The 18,548-nt window shown below is 46.5% G+C and overlaps 1 protein-coding gene across 1 annotated transcript; it reads left to right on the top strand.

Moving 5' to 3' along the window:
• The first annotated feature begins 147 nt into the window (after positions 1-147).
• On the top strand, positions 148-18,072 carry zgc:152951 (uncharacterized protein LOC569013 homolog). Its single transcript, XM_056289271.1, has 11 exons — positions 148-337; positions 891-1,136; positions 2,031-2,148; positions 6,438-6,590; positions 7,630-7,824; positions 9,224-9,297; positions 9,452-9,649; positions 13,087-13,224; positions 13,352-13,441; positions 15,030-15,173; positions 15,896-18,072. The coding sequence occupies exons 2-11, from the start codon at positions 897-899 to the stop codon at positions 16,022-16,024; spliced, it is 1,479 nt and encodes a 492-aa protein (XP_056145246.1). The 5' UTR covers positions 148-337; positions 891-896; the 3' UTR covers positions 16,025-18,072.
• Positions 18,073-18,548: the final 476 nt, after the last annotated feature.

The raw sequence follows: 18,548 nt of genomic DNA, 5'->3' as shown, positions 1-18,548 counted from the left end.
GTCCGGTCGGGTCCGGTTAGAAAAGTCGTCCGGGTAGAAATGACTACTCCGCGCAGCAGGTTCCGCGCAGCCAGCGGGAGCGGCGTTAATCCGCACTACGCAAGGCGGGCGGTGGGGCAGCGGCAGCAGGGACGTGACAGGCGGATGACGGTGCGGTGTTGCCCGCTGTGCAGGACGGAGGAGCCCGGTTAACGTAACGCGTCATTGGTTTCATATTCAGTAGTTTTGTTTTCGTTTTTTTTGTTTTTCTCCCAGATGTGATTTCATACATTAAGATAATAAGGACCGTCCCTGGGATCTGATATCGTAGGTGGCTTCAAGGGAGCCTGACTAAAAGGTAACTTGTCAATATCTAAGTAGCATAGCGACGTGTGCGAGCTGAATATTGGGACTTTTTTTTATACTGCGAATTAACTTATCGTCATTACTGTCAACGCCGGACACCATAGAGGTGTTCAGATGCAATGCTAAAAATCATATTTAAGTGCAGTTGCTGCAACGCTTCAAGGCATGTTTTGCCCCCATCCCTATAAATCATTGGTAGCGTTAAGTACACAGGGAAGCCGATTGCACCATTAAAAGGGTACGGGCAGAGTTCACATTCTGGATCAGTAGGTGTCCTTCGGGCCAAAGTGCAGACTAGATGGTGGTCAACAGAACCCCGAGTCAGTCAGCCCAAATCCATTTACTGTCAACTTCCATAAAGCTGTGTCATGATGAATGGGGAACTAGGCAGCCGCTGGGTTCAGAGTCTTAAGAAATATACCTCAACATGCTGAACTGAAGTGCACTTGGCACATTCATCACACGCCTCAAGGAAGTCCTGCGTAAATACTCATGATGGAACATCTGTTCCTCAATTTTCTCTCTCATTTTCTTTTTTTTTTCAGGGGTAGATGGGGGAGTCTGAGAGCAATGCACTGGGTCAGGTAACAGTGTACTCTATCCAGGGATGCCCCCACTGCGTCCAGGCTAAGAGCAGCTTGGGGCGTCTTGGAGTGCCAGTTTGTGACGTAGACTTGGGGAAGCACCCTGAACTGAGGCCCAGGGTGAAGGAGCTTACTGGGCGCAGCACAGTTCCTCAGATTTTCTTCAACAGCATTCACATTGGGGGTAATGACGACCTGCAGAAACTGGTGAGGAAGGACACAAAAAGTTTCTCAGTGACCATTGATTGCTGTCTGTGTCAAACCCTATGGCGTCTCAGCTGATAAGGAAAACAAAAGACAGAGCCACTGAGATGAACTCATGACTGTGTGTCACTGACTCACATTAGTGTACTGGCCAATTGTAGATTTATTTATAAGGTAAAGGCCTCCTGTCATACACGATGCAATGAAATGCACAAAAGGCAGTACACCTCTAAAGTGGCACATCATTTTGATGCCCAGTATGGGATCCAGATGAGTTTCCAATGACTCAAATCAGTGTCGACCTATTAGCATTACTTTTTATTCAAGAAAAATGAATAAGAATGCATAATTTGGGCATAATTAAAATAGTCCGGTATCACTGCTGGATTTAGATAGAGGCAATATTTGTACCCCGTGTATAGTTGAAATATGGATAAATGTGGAATCTTGTAAATGGCCCTCAAAAAATGAGAAATAAGAGCAAAAACCTGATACTGTGGCTATGATGACCTGTTTCACTGAAAGGTTTGCCTTTTTTTAATTTCTTTTTGACACTTCACTTTTTATTGACCATGTTTACCAACTAAAGACTTCCATCTTTACTGCCAGCCTTGCCATGTGTTGTGTCTTTTTTGCTTCTGATCGGAGTTGTTGGGTGCAAATGCTCTTTTCTCATTCATTGCCCTCAAATAATGAGCCACTTTAGAGGTCAATAACAGGAAGAGATATGCCATCTCTAAGTCATCAATTCATATGAGGCACGACCACTCGACTACTTGCCCCTGAAACTTAAACATAGTTAAGACAAATAACTACACTTTTTTATTTGCTCAGCCACATTCTTGCCTCTTTCTAATAAAATTATGCACATCTGTGCTCATGTTTCTTGCTTTTCAGGCTCCTGCGGAGCTACAGAATTTGGTGAGCCTGGTGAGAGAAGAGGCTCTCTCAGCTAGTGCCCTTCCACTACCAGAGAAGAACCAAACAGAAGCCATAAAAGGGGAGGCTGATGGAGGTCAGAGATTGATATGGTCTGAATTTATTTCCAGTGACAGATGAAGTACCAGTTTAAAACACTCTCTTTACTCTAGAAATCCTAAAAAAAAAAAGTGTGGATGAAAACCAGCTGAGCTGTATTTAAAAAGGTTACATCTGTGGAAGGTAGGTACTTGGTACTTATAAAGGTACTTGGTGTGTCATCTGGACAGAGGAAGGAAGAAAAGGAGGCTTGGTGGTGGAATGAGGAAGTACACGAAAGTATATGGATGAAGAGGTTGGTGAAGAAGAGGGGGGATAGTCAGAGAGATGAAGAAAGTAGACAGGAGTACAAGGAGATGTGGCGTAAGGTGAGGAGAGAGTCGGTGAAGGCAAAGGAAAAGGCGTATGGTGAGTTGTATGAGAGGTTAGACACTAAGGAAAGAGAAAAGGACTTGTACCGATTGGCTAGACAGAGGGACTGAGCTGGGAAGGACGATCAGCAGGTTAGGATGGTGAAGGACAGATGGAAATGTGCTGACAAGAAAAGAGAGTGTGTTGAAAAGGTGGAAGGAGTACTTTGAGGGGCTGATGAATGAAGAAAATGAGAGAGAGAAGGTTGGTTGATGTGGGGATAGTGAATCAGGAAGTGCAGTGGATTAGCAAGGAGGAAGTGAGGGCAGGATGAAGAGTGGAAAGGCAGTTGGTCCAGATGACATACCTGTGGAACCATGGAGATGTTTAGGAGAGATGGCAGTGGAGTTTTTAACTAGATTGTTTAACACAATCTTGGAAAGTGAGAGGATGCCTGAGGAGTGGAGAAGAAGCATACTGGTACCGATTTTCAAGAACAAGGGTGATGTGCAGAACTGTAGCAACTACAGAGGTGTAAAGTTGATCAGCCACCACATGAAGATATGGGAAAGAGTAATAGAAGCTAGGTTAAGAGGAGAGGTGATGATCAGCAGCAGCAGTATGGTTTCATGCCATGAAAGAGCACCACAGATGCGATGTTTGCTTTGAGAATGTTGATGGAGAAGTATAGAGAAGGCCAGAAGGAGTTACACATTGTGTCTTTGTGGATTTAGAGAAAGCATATGACAGGGTGCCAAGAGAGGAGGTGTGGTATTGTATGAGGAAGTCAGGAGTGGCAGAGAAGTATGTAGGAGTGGTGCAGGATATGTATGAGGGAAGTGTGACAACGGTGAGGTGGTGGTAGGAATGACAGATGGGTTCAAGGTGGAGGTGGGATTACATCAAGGATCGGCTCTGAGCCCTTTCTTGTTTGCAATGGTGATGGACAGGTTGACGGACGAGATCAGGCAGGAGTCTCCATGGACTATGATGTTTGTGGATGACATTGTGATCTGTAGCAAAAGTAGAGAGCAGGTTGAGGGGAGCCTGGCGAGGTGGAGGTATGCACTGGAGAGAAGAGGGATGAAAGTCAGTAGGAGCAAGATGGAATACCTAAGTGTGAATGAAATGGAGGACAGTGGAATGGTGAGGATGCAAGGAGAAGAAGTGGAGAAGGTGGATGAGTTTAAATACTTGGGGTCAGCTTTTCAAAGTAATGGGGAGTGTGGAGCAGAGGTGAAAAAAAGAGTGCAGGCAGGGTGGAGTGGGTGAAGAAGACTGTCAGGAGTGATTTGTGACAGAAGGGTACCAGCAAGAGTTAAAGGGAAGGTTTACAAGATGGTTGTGAGACCAGCTGTGCTGTATGGTTTGGAGACAGTGGTACTGACGAAAAGACAGGAGGCGGAGCTGGAGGTGGCAGAGCTAAAGATGCCTAGATTATCGGGAGTGACGAAGAAGGACAGGATTAGGAATGAGTTAGAGGTGCAGCTCAGGTTGGACGGTTTGGAGGCAAAGCAGCAGAAGCAACATGGTTTGGACATGTGTGGAGGAGAGATGCTGGGTATATTGGGAGAAGGATGCTGAATATGGAGCTGCCAGGGAAGAGGAAAAGAGGAAGGCCAAAGAGGAGGTTTATGGATGTGGTGAGGGAGGACATGCAGGTGGCTGGTGTGACAGAGGAAGATGCAGAGGACAGGGAGAGAGGGAAACAAATGATCCGCTGTGGCGCCCCCTAATGGGAGCAGCTGAAAGACGAAGAAGAAGAAGAAGACAGCTGTGCAGCTATCTACAAACCCCAATTCCAATGAAGTTGGGACGTTGTGTAAAACGTAAATAAAAACAGAATACAATGATTTGCGAATCCTTTTCGACCTATATTCAGTTGAATACACTACAAAGACAAGATATTTAATGTTCAAGCTGCTAAACGTTATTGTTTTTTTGCAAATATTCACTCATTTTGAATTTGATGCCTGCAACACGTTCCAAAGAAGCTGGGACAGGGGCATGTTCACCACTGTGTTACATCACCTTTCCTTTTAACAACACTCAATAAGCGTTTGGGAACTGAGGACACTCATTGTTGAAGCTTCGTAGGTGGAATTCTTTCCCATTCTTGCTTGATGTACGACTTCAGTTGCTCAACAGTCCGGGGTCTCCGTTGCCGTATTTTGCGCTTCATAATGCGCCACACATGTTCAATGGGAGACAGGTCTGGACTGCAGGCAGGCCAGTCCAGTACCCGCACTCTTTTACTACGAAGCCCTGCTGGTGTAACACGTGCAGAATGTGGCTTGGCATTGTCTTGCTGAAATAAGCAGGGACGTCCCCGAAAAAGACGTCGCTTGGATGGCAGCATATGTTGCTCCAAAACCTGTATGTACCTTTCAGCATTAATGGTACCTTCACAGATGTGCAAGTTACCCATGATGCCATGGGCACTAACACACCCCCCATACCATCACAGATGCTGGCTTTTGGACTTTGGGCTGATAACAATCTGGATGGTCCTTTTCCTCTTTAGCCCGGAGGACACGACGTCCATGATTTCCAAAAACAATTTGAAATGTGGACTCGTCAGACCACAGCACACTTTTCCACTTTGTGTCAGTCCATCTCAGATGAGCTCGGGCCCAGAGAAGCCGGCGGCCTTTCTGGGTGGCGTTGATATATGGCTTTGGCTTTGCATGGTAGAGTTTTAACTTGCACTTGTAGATGTAGCGCCGAACTGTGTTAACTGATGATGGTTTTCCCAAGTGTTCCTGAGCCCACGTGGTAATATCCTTTACAGAATGATGTCGGTTTTTAATGCAGTGCCGCCTGAGGGTTCAAAGGTCACGGGCATTCAGTGTTGGTTTTCGGCCTTGCCGCTTACGTGCAGAGATTTCTCCGGATTCTCTGAATCTTGTGATGATATTATGGACTGTAGATGATGAAATCCCTAAAGTCCTTGCAACTGTACATTGAGAAACGTTGTTCTTAAACTGTTGGACTATTTGCTCACGCAGTTGTTCACAAAGTGGTGAACCTCGTCCCATCCTTGCTTGTGAACGACTGAGCCTTTCAGGGATGCTCCTTTTATACCCAGTCATGACACTAACCTGTTTCCAGTTAACCTGTTCACCTGTGGAATGTCTCCCAACAGGTGTTTTTTGAGCTTTCCTCAACTTTCCCAGTCTTTTGTTGCCCCTGTCCCAGCTTCTTTGGAACGTGTTGCAGGCAGCAAATTCAAAATGAGTGAATATTTGCAAAAAACAATAAAGTTTATCAGTTTGAACATTAAATATCTCGTCTTTGTAGCGTATTCAGTTGAATGTAGGTGGAAAAGGATTTGCAAATCATTGTATTCTGTTTGTATTCACGTTTTACACAACGTCCTGACTTCATCGGAATTGGGGTTTGTATATTTGAATATCTCGAAGAGCAAACAGAGGTGGAAAGCTGGGTCTGCCGTGAGTGGAAGTGTTCATCAGACGAACGTGTATTTGCTTGTGTCAGCAGGTATGTGTTTGGGTGTTTGGGTGTGGGGGTGTATGTGTGTGTATAGAGTGCACCCCACCTCCTGTCACCAATGCTGGGAGTGCCAGGAAAGACAGTTGGCGTAGAGACACCTGAGAACCCCAGTTGAGAGCAGCAGCACCTTCGCTGTCCATCCTAGCTCGTTGTGTGTCTGAGCTGCGACCTTAACCCCTGTTATTCAGGCCTGTCATCACATAAACCCTGCTAGAAAGTACATTTAAAAAGCTATACACTTAGAAATATGACTTGTCAGTGCTACAGTTGATCCATGGACAGAAGAGTGTTTCACTGCAGCACGCTATGGGTGCACCAGAAGCTGGCAGACCCTATGGTGAGCTTCCATTACTGGTGTTGAAAAGTCATGGCCTGAGTGTGTGTGTGTGTGTGTGTGTGTGTGTGTGTGTGTGTGTGTGTGCGTGTGTGTGTGTGTGTGTGTGTATTCCTGCCCCACCACAGAGTTTACATGTGAAAGGGACGAGTTGGCAAACCTGGTAGAGGAACTCAAACAGAGCAATGTAATCGACTCCCACAGGAGGGGGCTAAAGTTGTTCAAAAAGAGCTTCTCAGCTGCTCAGCTGGTTGGTTGGTTGCACACAGAGAAGCGTATGGGTAAGTAAGGCTTGGAGATTTTGCAGTAAAACGGACGAGAATAGAAAAATGGAGCAAGCACCCAGCTATGCTATTTACACCTATCAGCCAAAGCACCGGAGCCTGATATTGTGAGGGTCCCCCTCATGCCGCCAAAACAGCCCTGACACATCAAGGTATGGAGTCCACAAGACCTCTGAAGGTGTCCTCTGGTATCTGGCACCAGAACTTTACCAGCAGATCCTTTTAAGTCCTGTAAGTGGTGAGGTGGGGCCTCCATGGATCGGACGTGTTTTTCCAGCACATCCCACAGATGCTCGATTGGATTGAGATCTGGGGAATTTGGAGGCCGAGGCAACACCTTGAACTCTGTATGTTCCTCAAACCATTCCCAACAGTGTGTGCAGTGTGGCAGGGCACATTATCCTGCTGAAAGAGGCCGCTGCCATCAGGGAATACCGTTACCATGAAGGTGTGTACCTGGTCTGCAATGATGTTTAGGTAGGTAGCAGAACATTGCCCAGAGCATCACACTGCCTCCGCCGGCTTGCCCTCTTCCCATAGTGCATCCTGGTGCCATCTCTTCCCCAGGTAAACAGTGAACCCGGCCACCCACATGATGTAAAAGAAAGCGTGATTCATCAGACCAGGCCACCATTTTCCATTGCTCCGTGGTTCAGTTCTGATGCCCATTGGAGGTGCTTCCAGCAATGGACAAATCAGACCAGATATTGGGGGGGGGGGGGTACACAATATTAGGCGGGTGGTTTTAATGTTTTGGCTGATCGGTGTATCGTGTTTGAGCTTAACATTCCAAAAGCCTCTCTTATGGGTTTTATTCTGTAATTGTCTGGGCGTAAACACGTCGCCTGGATTTTTCCCCAGCGTTGCGTTGTCAGCGGTGGCGTAGTTTGTTTCAGCAGAAGTTGTGGAAATCTTGTGGCGGGCACATTGAAATTCATTGGATTTCATCAAAAGCAGCCTCGTTCAAATGAAACGTCAAAATAAGGTTTTCAGATCCTCGGCGGGTGGTGTTTGACCGGCGCTCTGTGTGTGCCAGCCAGGGACGAGGCCTGTGAGACAGGTCAGGCGTTGGTGCGAAGGAAGTACGTGGTCGTTGCGTTTGGCTCTGTGAAACCCCAGGAGGGCCACTTTGGAGATGGGAAAGACCGGGACATTCTGTACAGGCTGACGGAGCACGACCCTCACTCAGCCCTCAACACAGGGAAGACCGCAACCTGCACCCCCTACCAGGGTAGGTCAGGATCGGGTTGAGGCTGAGATGGGAGACCTCACCCCCAGCCTTGGCAGATCTTAATGGTCCTTCCAAGTTTCCAACCTTTGCTCTCTCCTCGCTGTCAGCTTGGTGGGGTCTTGGCGCTATAGCGAAGCCTGCTGGATTTCTGAATTGTGTGCAAGGTGTTTGTTCTGCGCTGGTGGGAAGTAAAGACCAGCATTGTCGCATCTGCTTTCATTAGTAAATACGCATTCTCTCCTCTGGCGGCTAACTAACAAGCTAATCCTTGCTGTGCTGCAGACAGGTGATTCTACTGACGCTGTTTCCTCCTTGTATGTCAATAGTCAAGATTAATTCTTTGCATTTTCCAGAATATTCTCTCCGTTCTGGTACCCTCACATGCTACCAGACCAGTCTGGCAAGTGGTCACTTTGGCCTGACTTGAGAGACTGGCTCTGCCCTTCCTCTCACCGAGAGCCAATTCAAAAAGCCGGGTACGCATACGGGTAGCGTAGCGGTCTATTCCATTGCCTACCAACATGGGGATCGCCGGTTCGAATCCCCGTGTTACTTGCGGCTTGGTCGGGTTCCCTACAGACACAATTGGCCGTGTCTGCGGGTGGGTAGCCGGATGTGGGTATGTGGCCCGGTCGCTGCACTAGCGCCTCCTCTTGTCAGTTGGTGGGGATGCCTGTTCGGGGGACTCGGGGGACAGTGAAACTCCTCACTGTCAGGTGAAAATAAGCGGCTGGCGACTCCACATGTATGGGAGGAGGCATGTGGTAGTCTGCAGCCCTCCCCGGATCAGCAGAGGGGGTGGAGCAGCGACCGGGACGGCTCGGAAGAGTGGGGTTGGGTACAACTGGGGAGAAAAAGAGGGAAAATAACCAAATAATAATAAGAAGCCAGGCATGTTCAAAAAGTGGATGGTCCCATCTCAGTTTCGGAGGCTGGTTTGAGGGGTGATGTGGTGGCAACACCATGACTTGTAACCACCGGTGGCTGCACTGCTGAACGGCAGGCTTGACTGTATCAAGGAGGCCGTATAATAGAAGGAGTTACATGACGTACACAAGGGTAACCATCTGAAACTGTTGGCTGCTGTCATGGAAAACACCTGGTAAGATTCAGGACCTGAAGTTTGCGTCAGTTGTTGTTAACAATTCTGCCGGCGTCCATTTTAACGACTTAGCCCCCCTTAACCGAACTCCAAAGCTATGACTGGACCACCATCCACTTTTTGACCCACAACAAAATCACTGCCTGGTCCCCGTCAAACTGTAACGGAGCGGTACTAACCGGTGGTGTGGAGTTGGGATTGTTTCACCAGAGGACGGTGTCGCCCATTTGAAATATTCACCCCCTCCTCATGCTGCCTTCCTGTCTGTCCGTCTGTGCCTCCCTCCCTCCCACTCAGCTGCTGAACTGTCCGCTATTCTGAGGGATATGGTCCTGAAACTGTTCTCTGAGCATCTCTCCGCTGACGGCAAGGTAACGGCAACGCGTGACCCCTGACTCACTGCGTTTGTGTTTCGGTGTGCGTCACTGTGTTTGCGTGTAATGTGTAATTGTGTGTATGTGAATTTATCTGTATGTAGGAATAATGTGTGTGTGTGTGTGTGTGTGTGTCTCTTACCTCCCGCAGTGTGTGGACTACAAGAGCATGTCCAAGAGCCCGGTGTTTGAGGAATACTGTGAGCTGGCTGTGCAGTTGCAGCGGGTGGAGCTGCTTTCGCTGAGCCGGGAGGAGAAGCTGGCCTTCTTTATCAACATTTACAACGCCCTGGTCATCCACGGCTACCTCCGCCTAGGGCCCCCCACTAATATGTGGCAGAGATACCGGGTAAGACGACATATCGCCAGTCAAAGTGATATAGCCCCCACACAAAAGAATGCCCTCTGTAAAGAAAGCACTAAGCTAAAGGTAAAAAGACTGCATTTCATGTGGTACCTCAAACGGTCGCTTTACAATTAACTACTGCCTCACATTCACCCACACCCACACACACTCTAATACACCGATGGCGGCGTCAACCATGCAAGGTAACAACCAGCTCATCGGGGGCAGTTAGGGGCTAGGTGTCTTGCTCAGGGACACATCCGGATTTTTGCAGAGCCGAGGATCGAACCGCTACCAGATGACTTGCTCTACCTCTGAGCTACTGCTATCCCTAAGTTCAAGTTTCCTTCCACAGTCCATGGGTGGACCGGAGTCCGCCTCTGGAATATAAGTTGCCGGTAACACTTTAGTATGGGGAACATAAAAAAACTTAATTACCAGTGAATTAGTAATGATCAAGATGTCACTTTAGTATGGGGAACATATTCTAAGTAACAACAACTTAATTTACAGTAATTTAACACTATGAACACTTGTAGTTTTGTGTGTTGTTATGTAAGAACAGAGCATATTCATTAAGTGTTAGTAAGGGAGAATAACTCTTCTTGTGGTACTACCACCTTATAAAGGTCATACTAAGCAAAGCATATTGAGATGGTACTACTAATAAGCAATACTTCTGAGGTTATAGAGGGAAAACTCATAGTTACTGGCTTACTGGTTGTATAATAAGGCCATGCAGAATAAGGCATTAATGAGTATGTAATAATGACCAATTAAGAGCCAATATGTTGCTAATTTGCATGCTAATAAGCACCTAATTAATGGTGACTACGTTCCCCATACTAAAGTGTTACCAAATTGCCTTAAAGGAATGGAAAATGTAGTGCAAATACCTGCATGGGGGTTTGGCTTGTAATTTTGAAAGGCTGTTGGAAAGGTTTCAGACATGCTTGACCATTTATTAGAAAGGCACGAGTGTTATATCTCTGTTCCAGTGCCACTGCAGGGTGCCGTATTGTCTGCTGCGTGCCGTCACGTAGGCACACTCCAAGCTCCAAAGGTGTCCATCCAAAAAGGTGTTTGGGCGGCACAATGGCCCAGTGGTTAGTGCTGTCGCCTCACAGCAAGAAGGTCCTGCATTCGAACCCCGGGGTTGTCCAACCTTGGGTTCATCCTCAGTGTGGGGTTTGCATGTTCTCCCTGTGTCTGCGGTGGGTTTTCTCTGGGTGCTCCAGTTTCCCCCACCGTCAGAAAGACATGCATGTTGGGGTTAATACTCCCGTCTGTGCCCCTGACCGAGGCATGGCAAGACGAACCGGAGTTGGTCCCCAGGTGCTGCACGGCGGCCACCCACTGCTCCTAACTACACAGCTAGGATGGGTTAAATGCAGAGCATAATTTCCCCACAGGGATTAATGTAGTATATCAAACTCAAAAAATCAAAATAAAAAAATCTTCATCACAGTAGGGGCAAAATCCCCCTGCTGAAATCAACTTCTGCAGACCAAATGGCAGAAAGTGACCTGGAGGATGGCGAGTACAAATTAATAATAATGGATTACATTTATATAGTGCTTTATCTAGACACCCAAAGCGCTTCACAGTGATGGGGGAAACTCACTTCAACCACCGCCAATGTGTAGCACCAGCTGGGTGATGCATGGCAGCCATTTTGCACCAGACATCAGCTTGAGGTGGAGAGGGAGGAATCATTGAGCCAGTTACATGGTGGGGGATGATTAGGTGGCCAGATGGAGAGAGCCAGGTTGGGAATTTTGCCAGGACATTGTTTGGGATAAGTGCCATGGGATCTTTAATGACCACAGTGAGTCAGGACCTCGGTTTAACGTCTCATCTGAAGGATGGCGTCTCCTACGGCACAGTGTCCCCGTCACTGCACTGGGGCATTGTGTTTTTTTTTTTGGGGGGGGGGGGGGGGTTTAGGACCAGAGGGAAGACTGCTCCCTACTGGCCCACCAACACCACTTCCAGCAGCGACTCAGATTCTCCTGGGAGGTCTCCCATCCAATTCCTAGCCAAGCCCACACCTGCTTAGCATCGGTCATTCGGCAGAGCCAGGGTACATGTTGGTATGGCTGCTGGGAAATTAGATGTATAGTGTCTGTATATATATTGTTATTGTTATTATGATCTGCAGTCCCATTAAGTCTTTCTCGCTGTGTAGCGTTCATGTATAGAGCCCACGTCACGTCTCAGAGCATTTACACAAGATACCTGGGTATTTCTCCGAGTGGTTTCAGTAGTTTCAGTGGCAGCTTTTATGAACTATCGATGATGTGGAAACTGTGAGCTTTTTATCTTCAGTCACTGAACTGAGTGAGTGAATTGAATGAATTGTTGGTGTATATCATATTCTATCTTCTAACTGTATTTTTACCACGTTTTTCATTTTCTGATAGCGAAATAAAATCAAATTTTCATGAAAGCTGCTGAATCTTGTATTTCTTTCAGTATTTCTTACGTTGCTGTCTGTGACTACACGGCTTCTTAAAGATTATTTTAGGAACCATGACGGACCACTAGAATGTCAGTGATTTTAATTATATCTTTTGAAATGTTTCAGACTGATTAAAATGCAAAGATAAGGGCGTCCGGGTGGCGTAGCAGTCTATTCCGTGGCCTACCAATACCGAGATCGCTGGTTCAAATCCCCGAGTTACCTCCTGCTTGGTCGGGCATTCCTACAGACGCAATTACAATTGGCTGTGTCTGTGGGTGGGGAGCCGGATGTGGGTATGTGTCCTGGTCGCTGCACTACCGCCTCCTCTGGTTGGTGGGGGCACCTGTTCGGGGGGGGGGGAATAGCGTGATCATCCCATGTGCTACATTCCTCCTGGTGAAACTCCTCACTGTCTGGTGAAAAGAAGCGGCTGGTGACTCCACATGTATCGGAGGAGGCATGTGGTAGTCTGCAGCCCTCCCCGGATTGGCAGAGGGGGTGGAGCAGTGACAGGGATGGCTTGGAAGAGTGGGGTAATTGGCTGGATACAATTGGGGAGAAAAAAAAGGGGGGGAACCCCCTCCCCCCCAAAAAAATGCAGAGATAAGTCGCTAGATGGGAAACACCCCTCAAATTGTAAGTTATTCTTAGTTCTTTTCTGACAGCACAAAGAGAGTGGAGATGCTTTTGGATTACCAGGCCCAGAATATCCAGTTTAGTTGTCAAGAAGGTTTCCATCACTCTATGCTGATGATGTAGCCCTAAGTACAATGTAGTGAATATACATTCAAACAATAATTCTGAATTCTGATAGCCTTGGCGATTTCCTTTTAACATTTATTTGCCTTTTCATGTAATGTAAGGAAAAATCTGGCAGTCTGCAGACAGTAATATCCGATTCTAATGTAGACGTTCTTCAGGAACAATGAGAAACATCTTGTTAAGAGTGACCTTTTCCACCTTTTCTGTTTTGCAGTTCTTTAACTATGTGAGCTACCTGATTGGAGGGGAGGTGTTCACCCTGCAGGACATCGAGAACGGGGTTCTGAGGGGGAATAGAAAAGGTGTCGCGCAGATTCTCAGGCCCTTCTCCAAGACGGACCCACGGCTACAAGTATTAAGCTTCGACACATTTGCTGAAATCACAGTTCAACACTTGAATCCTTCATTTACATTGTAAAGTGAACAATAAATGAAGAAATGCTAAAAACTCAAATTTGATAAAATGTGTTGTCCCTTAGGTGGCTCTGCCAGATGCCGAGCCCCTAATCCATTTTGCCCTGAACTGTGGAGCGATGGGCTGCCCACCAATCAAAACCTACACTCCACAGGTAACTATGTACTCACTAAAAGGAAGTGCAGCACTCACCTGTTGATTTCTTGTTACTCCACACATTTTGTACGGAGTTTTAACTCTTGAGTTAAGTATACTAGTAGCAGTACCGAATCGCCGTTACAGCCATTACAGTAATGGCAGCCTCATTGAGTTTGCCATATTTAGCCACTGCAAAAATTGGAGAGCAGATCCGGACAGATTTGTTGTTGGGGACAAACAGTCGAGAAAGACTGTCTGGTAGCCTGACAGACTGAGATTATATATCTGAGTCTGAGACCATGGTTCTCTACCAGAAAATGGTGGCTTGCTCCCTCCGGGTTGGGGATGAGTTGTTGCCTCAAGTGAAGGAGTTCAAGTATATCGGATTCTTGTTCACGAGTGAGGGCAGGATGGAGCGGGAGATTGACAGGCGGATTGGTGCATCATCAGCAATAATGCAGATGTTGTACCGGACCATTGTGGTGAAGAGGGAGCTGATCCGGAAGGCAAAGCTCTCAATTTACCAGTCAATCTTCGTTCCAACCCTCACCTATGGTCATGAGCTTTGGGTAGTGACTGAAAGGGTGAGATCGCGGATACAAGCGGCTGAAATTAGTTTCCTGTGTAAGGTGTCTGGGCTCAACCTTAGAGATAGGGAGCTCAAAGTAGAGCTGCTGCTCCTTCATATCAAAAGGGGCCAGTTGAGGTGGTTCGGGCATCTGATTAGGATGCCTCCTGGGCGCCTTCCTTTGGAGGTTTACCGGGCACGGCCAATTGGGAGGACACCTCGGGGTAGACCCAGAATTCGCTGGAGGGACTACATGTCCAATCTGGCCTGTTAACGCCTTGGGATCCCCCAGGAGGAGCTGGAGGGCGTTGCTGGGGAGAGGAAGGTCTGGAGTGCCCTACTTAGCTTGCTGCCACCGCGACCCGACCCCGGGGAAGCGGCTGAAGATGAATGAATGAATGAATGAAAAATACAAAATTGGAGAGCAGATCCTGACAGATTTGTCATTGGGGACAAATAGTCAGGAAAAACTGTCTGGTAGCCTGACAGACTGAGATTAAATCTTAAACACCCTAAAGGCCTCACAGGCTGACCCTGGTCACCCTAGTAATAATATATACATATATATATATATATATATATATATATATATATATATATAATCAACACGGATACAGGAAAAAAGATTTTAATAATAATAATATTGTTTTCCTTTTTCTTGTATGTGTTGATATTCCGCTCCTCATGAGTTGAGCACTCACAACACCATTGACGGTTTCGCAAAAAATGCTATATATATATATATATATGTGTGTGTGTGTGTGTGTGTGTGTGTGTGTGTGTTGTTCGTCCGCCCGTCGCAGCGACAAGGAACATCTAGTCATCCTGTAGGGGTCGAATTCTGTGGGTGTGAAGATGGCTGGTTAGTCCAATCTGCACCCTGAATGTTCTTTGGCAGTGTGGGCATGGGATAGTGGGAGTAGTTGCTGGCATGGTCTTTCCTGGCCTGCCTGCAGCTCTCTGCTGCAGCAATCATATATATATATATATATATATATATACTATAATGTACTAAGAAGCTTTCTAATTGTGTCAGGATATTGACAGCCAGCTACGCACAGCAGCTGAGTCCTTCTTGGAGAATGATGACGGCTGTGTGGTGGATTCTGGGAAAAAAGAAGTGCGACTCAGCCAGATCTTCAAGTGGTACAAGGCAGATTTTGGAGGCACTGACGAGAAGGTATCTTGCGCTGCCCTGTTAATCAAGTTCAGCATGTTATACATAGTAGGTTCTTGTATGTTCAAATTTAGATTTTTTTTTTATCCTCTTATTCTTGCCTTGTCTCTGTGCACCCTCAATTATCCAACGGCTGACTCACTGGCATAGCCAAGAGTTTGTTTTGGGGGTGAGTGGGGGAAGGAAAAATATATTTATCTTCAATATGCAACAATCATAGCGTTTGTACAATATAGTCATGTGTGTGTTTGGTGTTAAAGAGCCAAAAACTTGCAGTTCCTTTGAAAATGACTCAACACACCTACACAATTGATTAATAAAACAGCATCCTACCTTATAAAACCAAGTCTACCCTCCTCCTTTTCCCCGGTGTAGGTTTACAGTACCTCAACCCTGTCACCTTGACGTCACACTAAATTTAATTTGTTGGCATGGTGGTGGACAGCTCAGAGCTTTGCCTCTTTTCTGTCCTTAAACTACGAGCATGAGTTGGACCACCTTGATGTCCCGATGCTTCGAAAGCAAAACTGGTGTGTTCGGGCACCGTCAGTCCGTAATCCCTCCAAGTCAAGTTGATTCCCTGGATATTCCATTATGGATCCATGTTAACGAATATTACCTTTACAGCCCACCAAAATACACCAAGCCCCTCCCCCCCGGCTATGTAGCGGGGATGACATATTCCGCTCATGTAGCTCATGAAGTGTCACTACTTTCTCTTCTAGCTGCTGACCTGGGTCCTGGAGCACATGAGCGAGTCTCCTAAGAAGACCAGCCTCCAGAGTGTCCTCTCTGCTGGGAAGCCCAAAGTCAGCTATCTCCCCTATGACTGGAGCACCAACAGCACCCACTGAGGCACACACACGCGTGCGCGCGCACACACACACACACACACACAACACACACACACGTTACACCTCCACATGCACCTGACCTTGTCACCAACATTTCTGTAACTTCCCTCTCCGTCTTCATACCACACTTAGTTTCCAACCAGAAGGTCGATGATGGTGTGGCTCCTTGTTATCTGGCCGTCAACCAGACAGACTTTGTTTTGCATGCCTTTTTGCATCCCAGCAATTGCAGTTTGCTATAATTTTAGCCCGACTCACAGGTTTAAATCCGAGCAGCAACACAGTCATAGCTTGGTTAATCCAAATGCAACGAGAATATTCTCAGTAGAGTTCAGCTCTCCACCAGGTGTATCTTCTCTGGTGTTCGGACGTCGGTGAAAAACCGGCTGAAGCATTAGCACTCAATTGTGGTATATATAACAGGTTTCTCAGAGGTTTTAAATCACAGGGCATCTTGAAAAATTGGGACATTCCAACGGACGACCTAGGTGAGGTGAGGTTAAATCATTGCAACTGTGAGAGGTCCTTCATACTGTCTTAACTGTGCACAAAGAAATAGGCTGATATATGACATTAGCTGCAGAAACACACATGCACACGCACACGCACACGCACACACACACACACACACAAACGCGAGCAATCGCAGTATCCTCTGCGGGCTAGCACGCCTGGCGGGGATGAAGAACTCATGCCTTGACAAGCCATATAAGAGCCTGCATTGTTCAGGAAGTGCAGACAAATGCAGCGCTCACACTTCTTAATGTCAAAGTAATTTGACATCCCGGTTTTGGGAGTCAACCTTCCGTGGTTCCTTGAAACTCCCTTTCTGCTATGGGCTGGATCTTTTTGCCATTTCATGAATGAATTTGATATATTAAATTAGAATTGAGTTTTATTCTCGATGTTCAACGCCATGAATTGTATGTGAGATCTCTAAAAGGTTCAGTTGTGTTCCTCCTGGAATTACTTGAGCATCTTTATCGGCCTGTTACCCTTTGTCTTTTTTAAAAAAAAACTCGTTAGCGGAGCATTTCTCAAGCACTACCAAACGAAATGCTCCGCTCAACTGGGAAACAGGATACAAGCTACAGAATTCAGTTTCATGACTGCGTTTACATGCACAGTCGAGTGGCGCTACGGTTATAGCTCGGCTAGGCCGTGTACTGCCGTTGTCCCAGTATACAAGAATCGGGGGAGAATCGATTTATTGACGGAAGTACGGTGGGTGGCGATATGCCCCCTTTCAGCCGGTTGCTGTTGGACTGCAGGAACTACGGATCACGCGCAGAATTCCTAGGCCAGTTTGGGGCCGACTGAAGCGTGTACATGCCAGAGTAAATCGATCCCCAACCGCATTACCTAGTTGTGTTAGTCCAACTTCGAGAAATTTGATTTAGTACGATTTCAGTCAGACTAACGCGCGTACGTGTATTTTACAAGTCCAGTTTTAGTCGGACCAACACAATAAATCGACTTTTTCTAACGTCATGTAAACGTACTGACTGCCTCAATGTTCATAATCCAGATTCAGTTATCAAGTGGCGCAAGTTTCAGTCCAGACCTTCCCTCCCCCTGCTCCATGTACATGGTACGTGGTTGTTTCCTCCACTATGAACTGGGTCTTCCATTCTAAGCCTTGGAAGTGCTACTGCTGTTCTCTCAGAACATATATATTTGTATGAAACAAAAAAAAAATGTGATTATCGAAATATCTTTTGATGCGGCACTTGAGTCACTTAGACACTTCTTTGCATGTTTCTGATCAAATTTGAATGCTGTTGACACTTTTGTACATTTTCCAAACAAATTGCGTTACTTCGTCTGTATGAGGTTTGACTGAACATGATGATCCCCTCTTCCTCGTTGATGTGACCTCTCAGTCCATTGAGTATCATGGAAAACCGAAGTTGCGGGTTGGAGACAACTCTGCAGGTTGCCAGAAAACTCGCTTTGACTTGAGATGACTTCCTCTGTACCCAGAATGCAACTGCGTGCTTATCTCAGGAGCCAGGGAATGTGTATGCAAGCAGCTTTCCTGACAAGATTAAAACAGTTCTCAAAACTAAGTTCCCTCATGGCAGCATTTCATTATGTGTTTGATCATGTGTTTGTTTTATTAGCTTGTTTTTGCAGGACATTTTATCTTTTATTGGACAGGACCGTTGAGATTAACACAACTACTGGGTTAAGGTGAAGATGCAAATGTCCTGAGGCCAGATTTGAATCCGGGATGCTGTGTACATGATGTGTGTTTATCTAACGGAACCACCAGGACACCCCGATATTGTCCAGGGCACCCCTATATTGTATAACGTTAACTGTACAGTGCAGTCTTTTCTACTGATCAGTTTCCACTGATGTAGCATAATTATTCTACTATAAAAGTACCCTCTGTACCCTCTGTCATGTGATTAGTTTCAGCATCTGACTGAGTTTTGGTTTCACCTGGATAAATCCACAAGGTCAAGATCAAAAGCACACCGAGAAACTCAGCAAATCTAATGTCTTGATGCTCAATAAT

The sequence above is a fragment of the Lampris incognitus genome, chromosome 11 (genome assembly GCF_029633865.1).
Source record: "Lampris incognitus isolate fLamInc1 chromosome 11, fLamInc1.hap2, whole genome shotgun sequence".
Taxonomy (NCBI): Eukaryota; Metazoa; Chordata; class Actinopteri; order Lampriformes; family Lampridae; genus Lampris; species Lampris incognitus.
Note: the sequence above shows the minus strand (reverse complement) of the source record. Positions and strands in the feature narration are given on the sequence as shown.

What these genes read in the sequence shown, in the direction of transcription:
- zgc:152951 (XM_056289271.1), top strand. Translation starts at nt 897, where the DNA reads ATGGGGGAGTCTGAGAGCAATGCACTGGGTCAGGTAACAGTGTACTCT. An exon ending in ATGACGACCTGCAGAAACTG is followed by an intron (nt 1,137 to 2,030) that starts GTGAGGAAGGAC and finishes CTTGCTTTTCAG; the next exon opens with GCTCCTGCGGAGCTACAGAA. An exon ending in AGACGGACCCACGGCTACAA is followed by an intron (nt 13,225 to 13,351) that starts GTATTAAGCTTC and finishes GTTGTCCCTTAG; the next exon opens with GTGGCTCTGCCAGATGCCGA.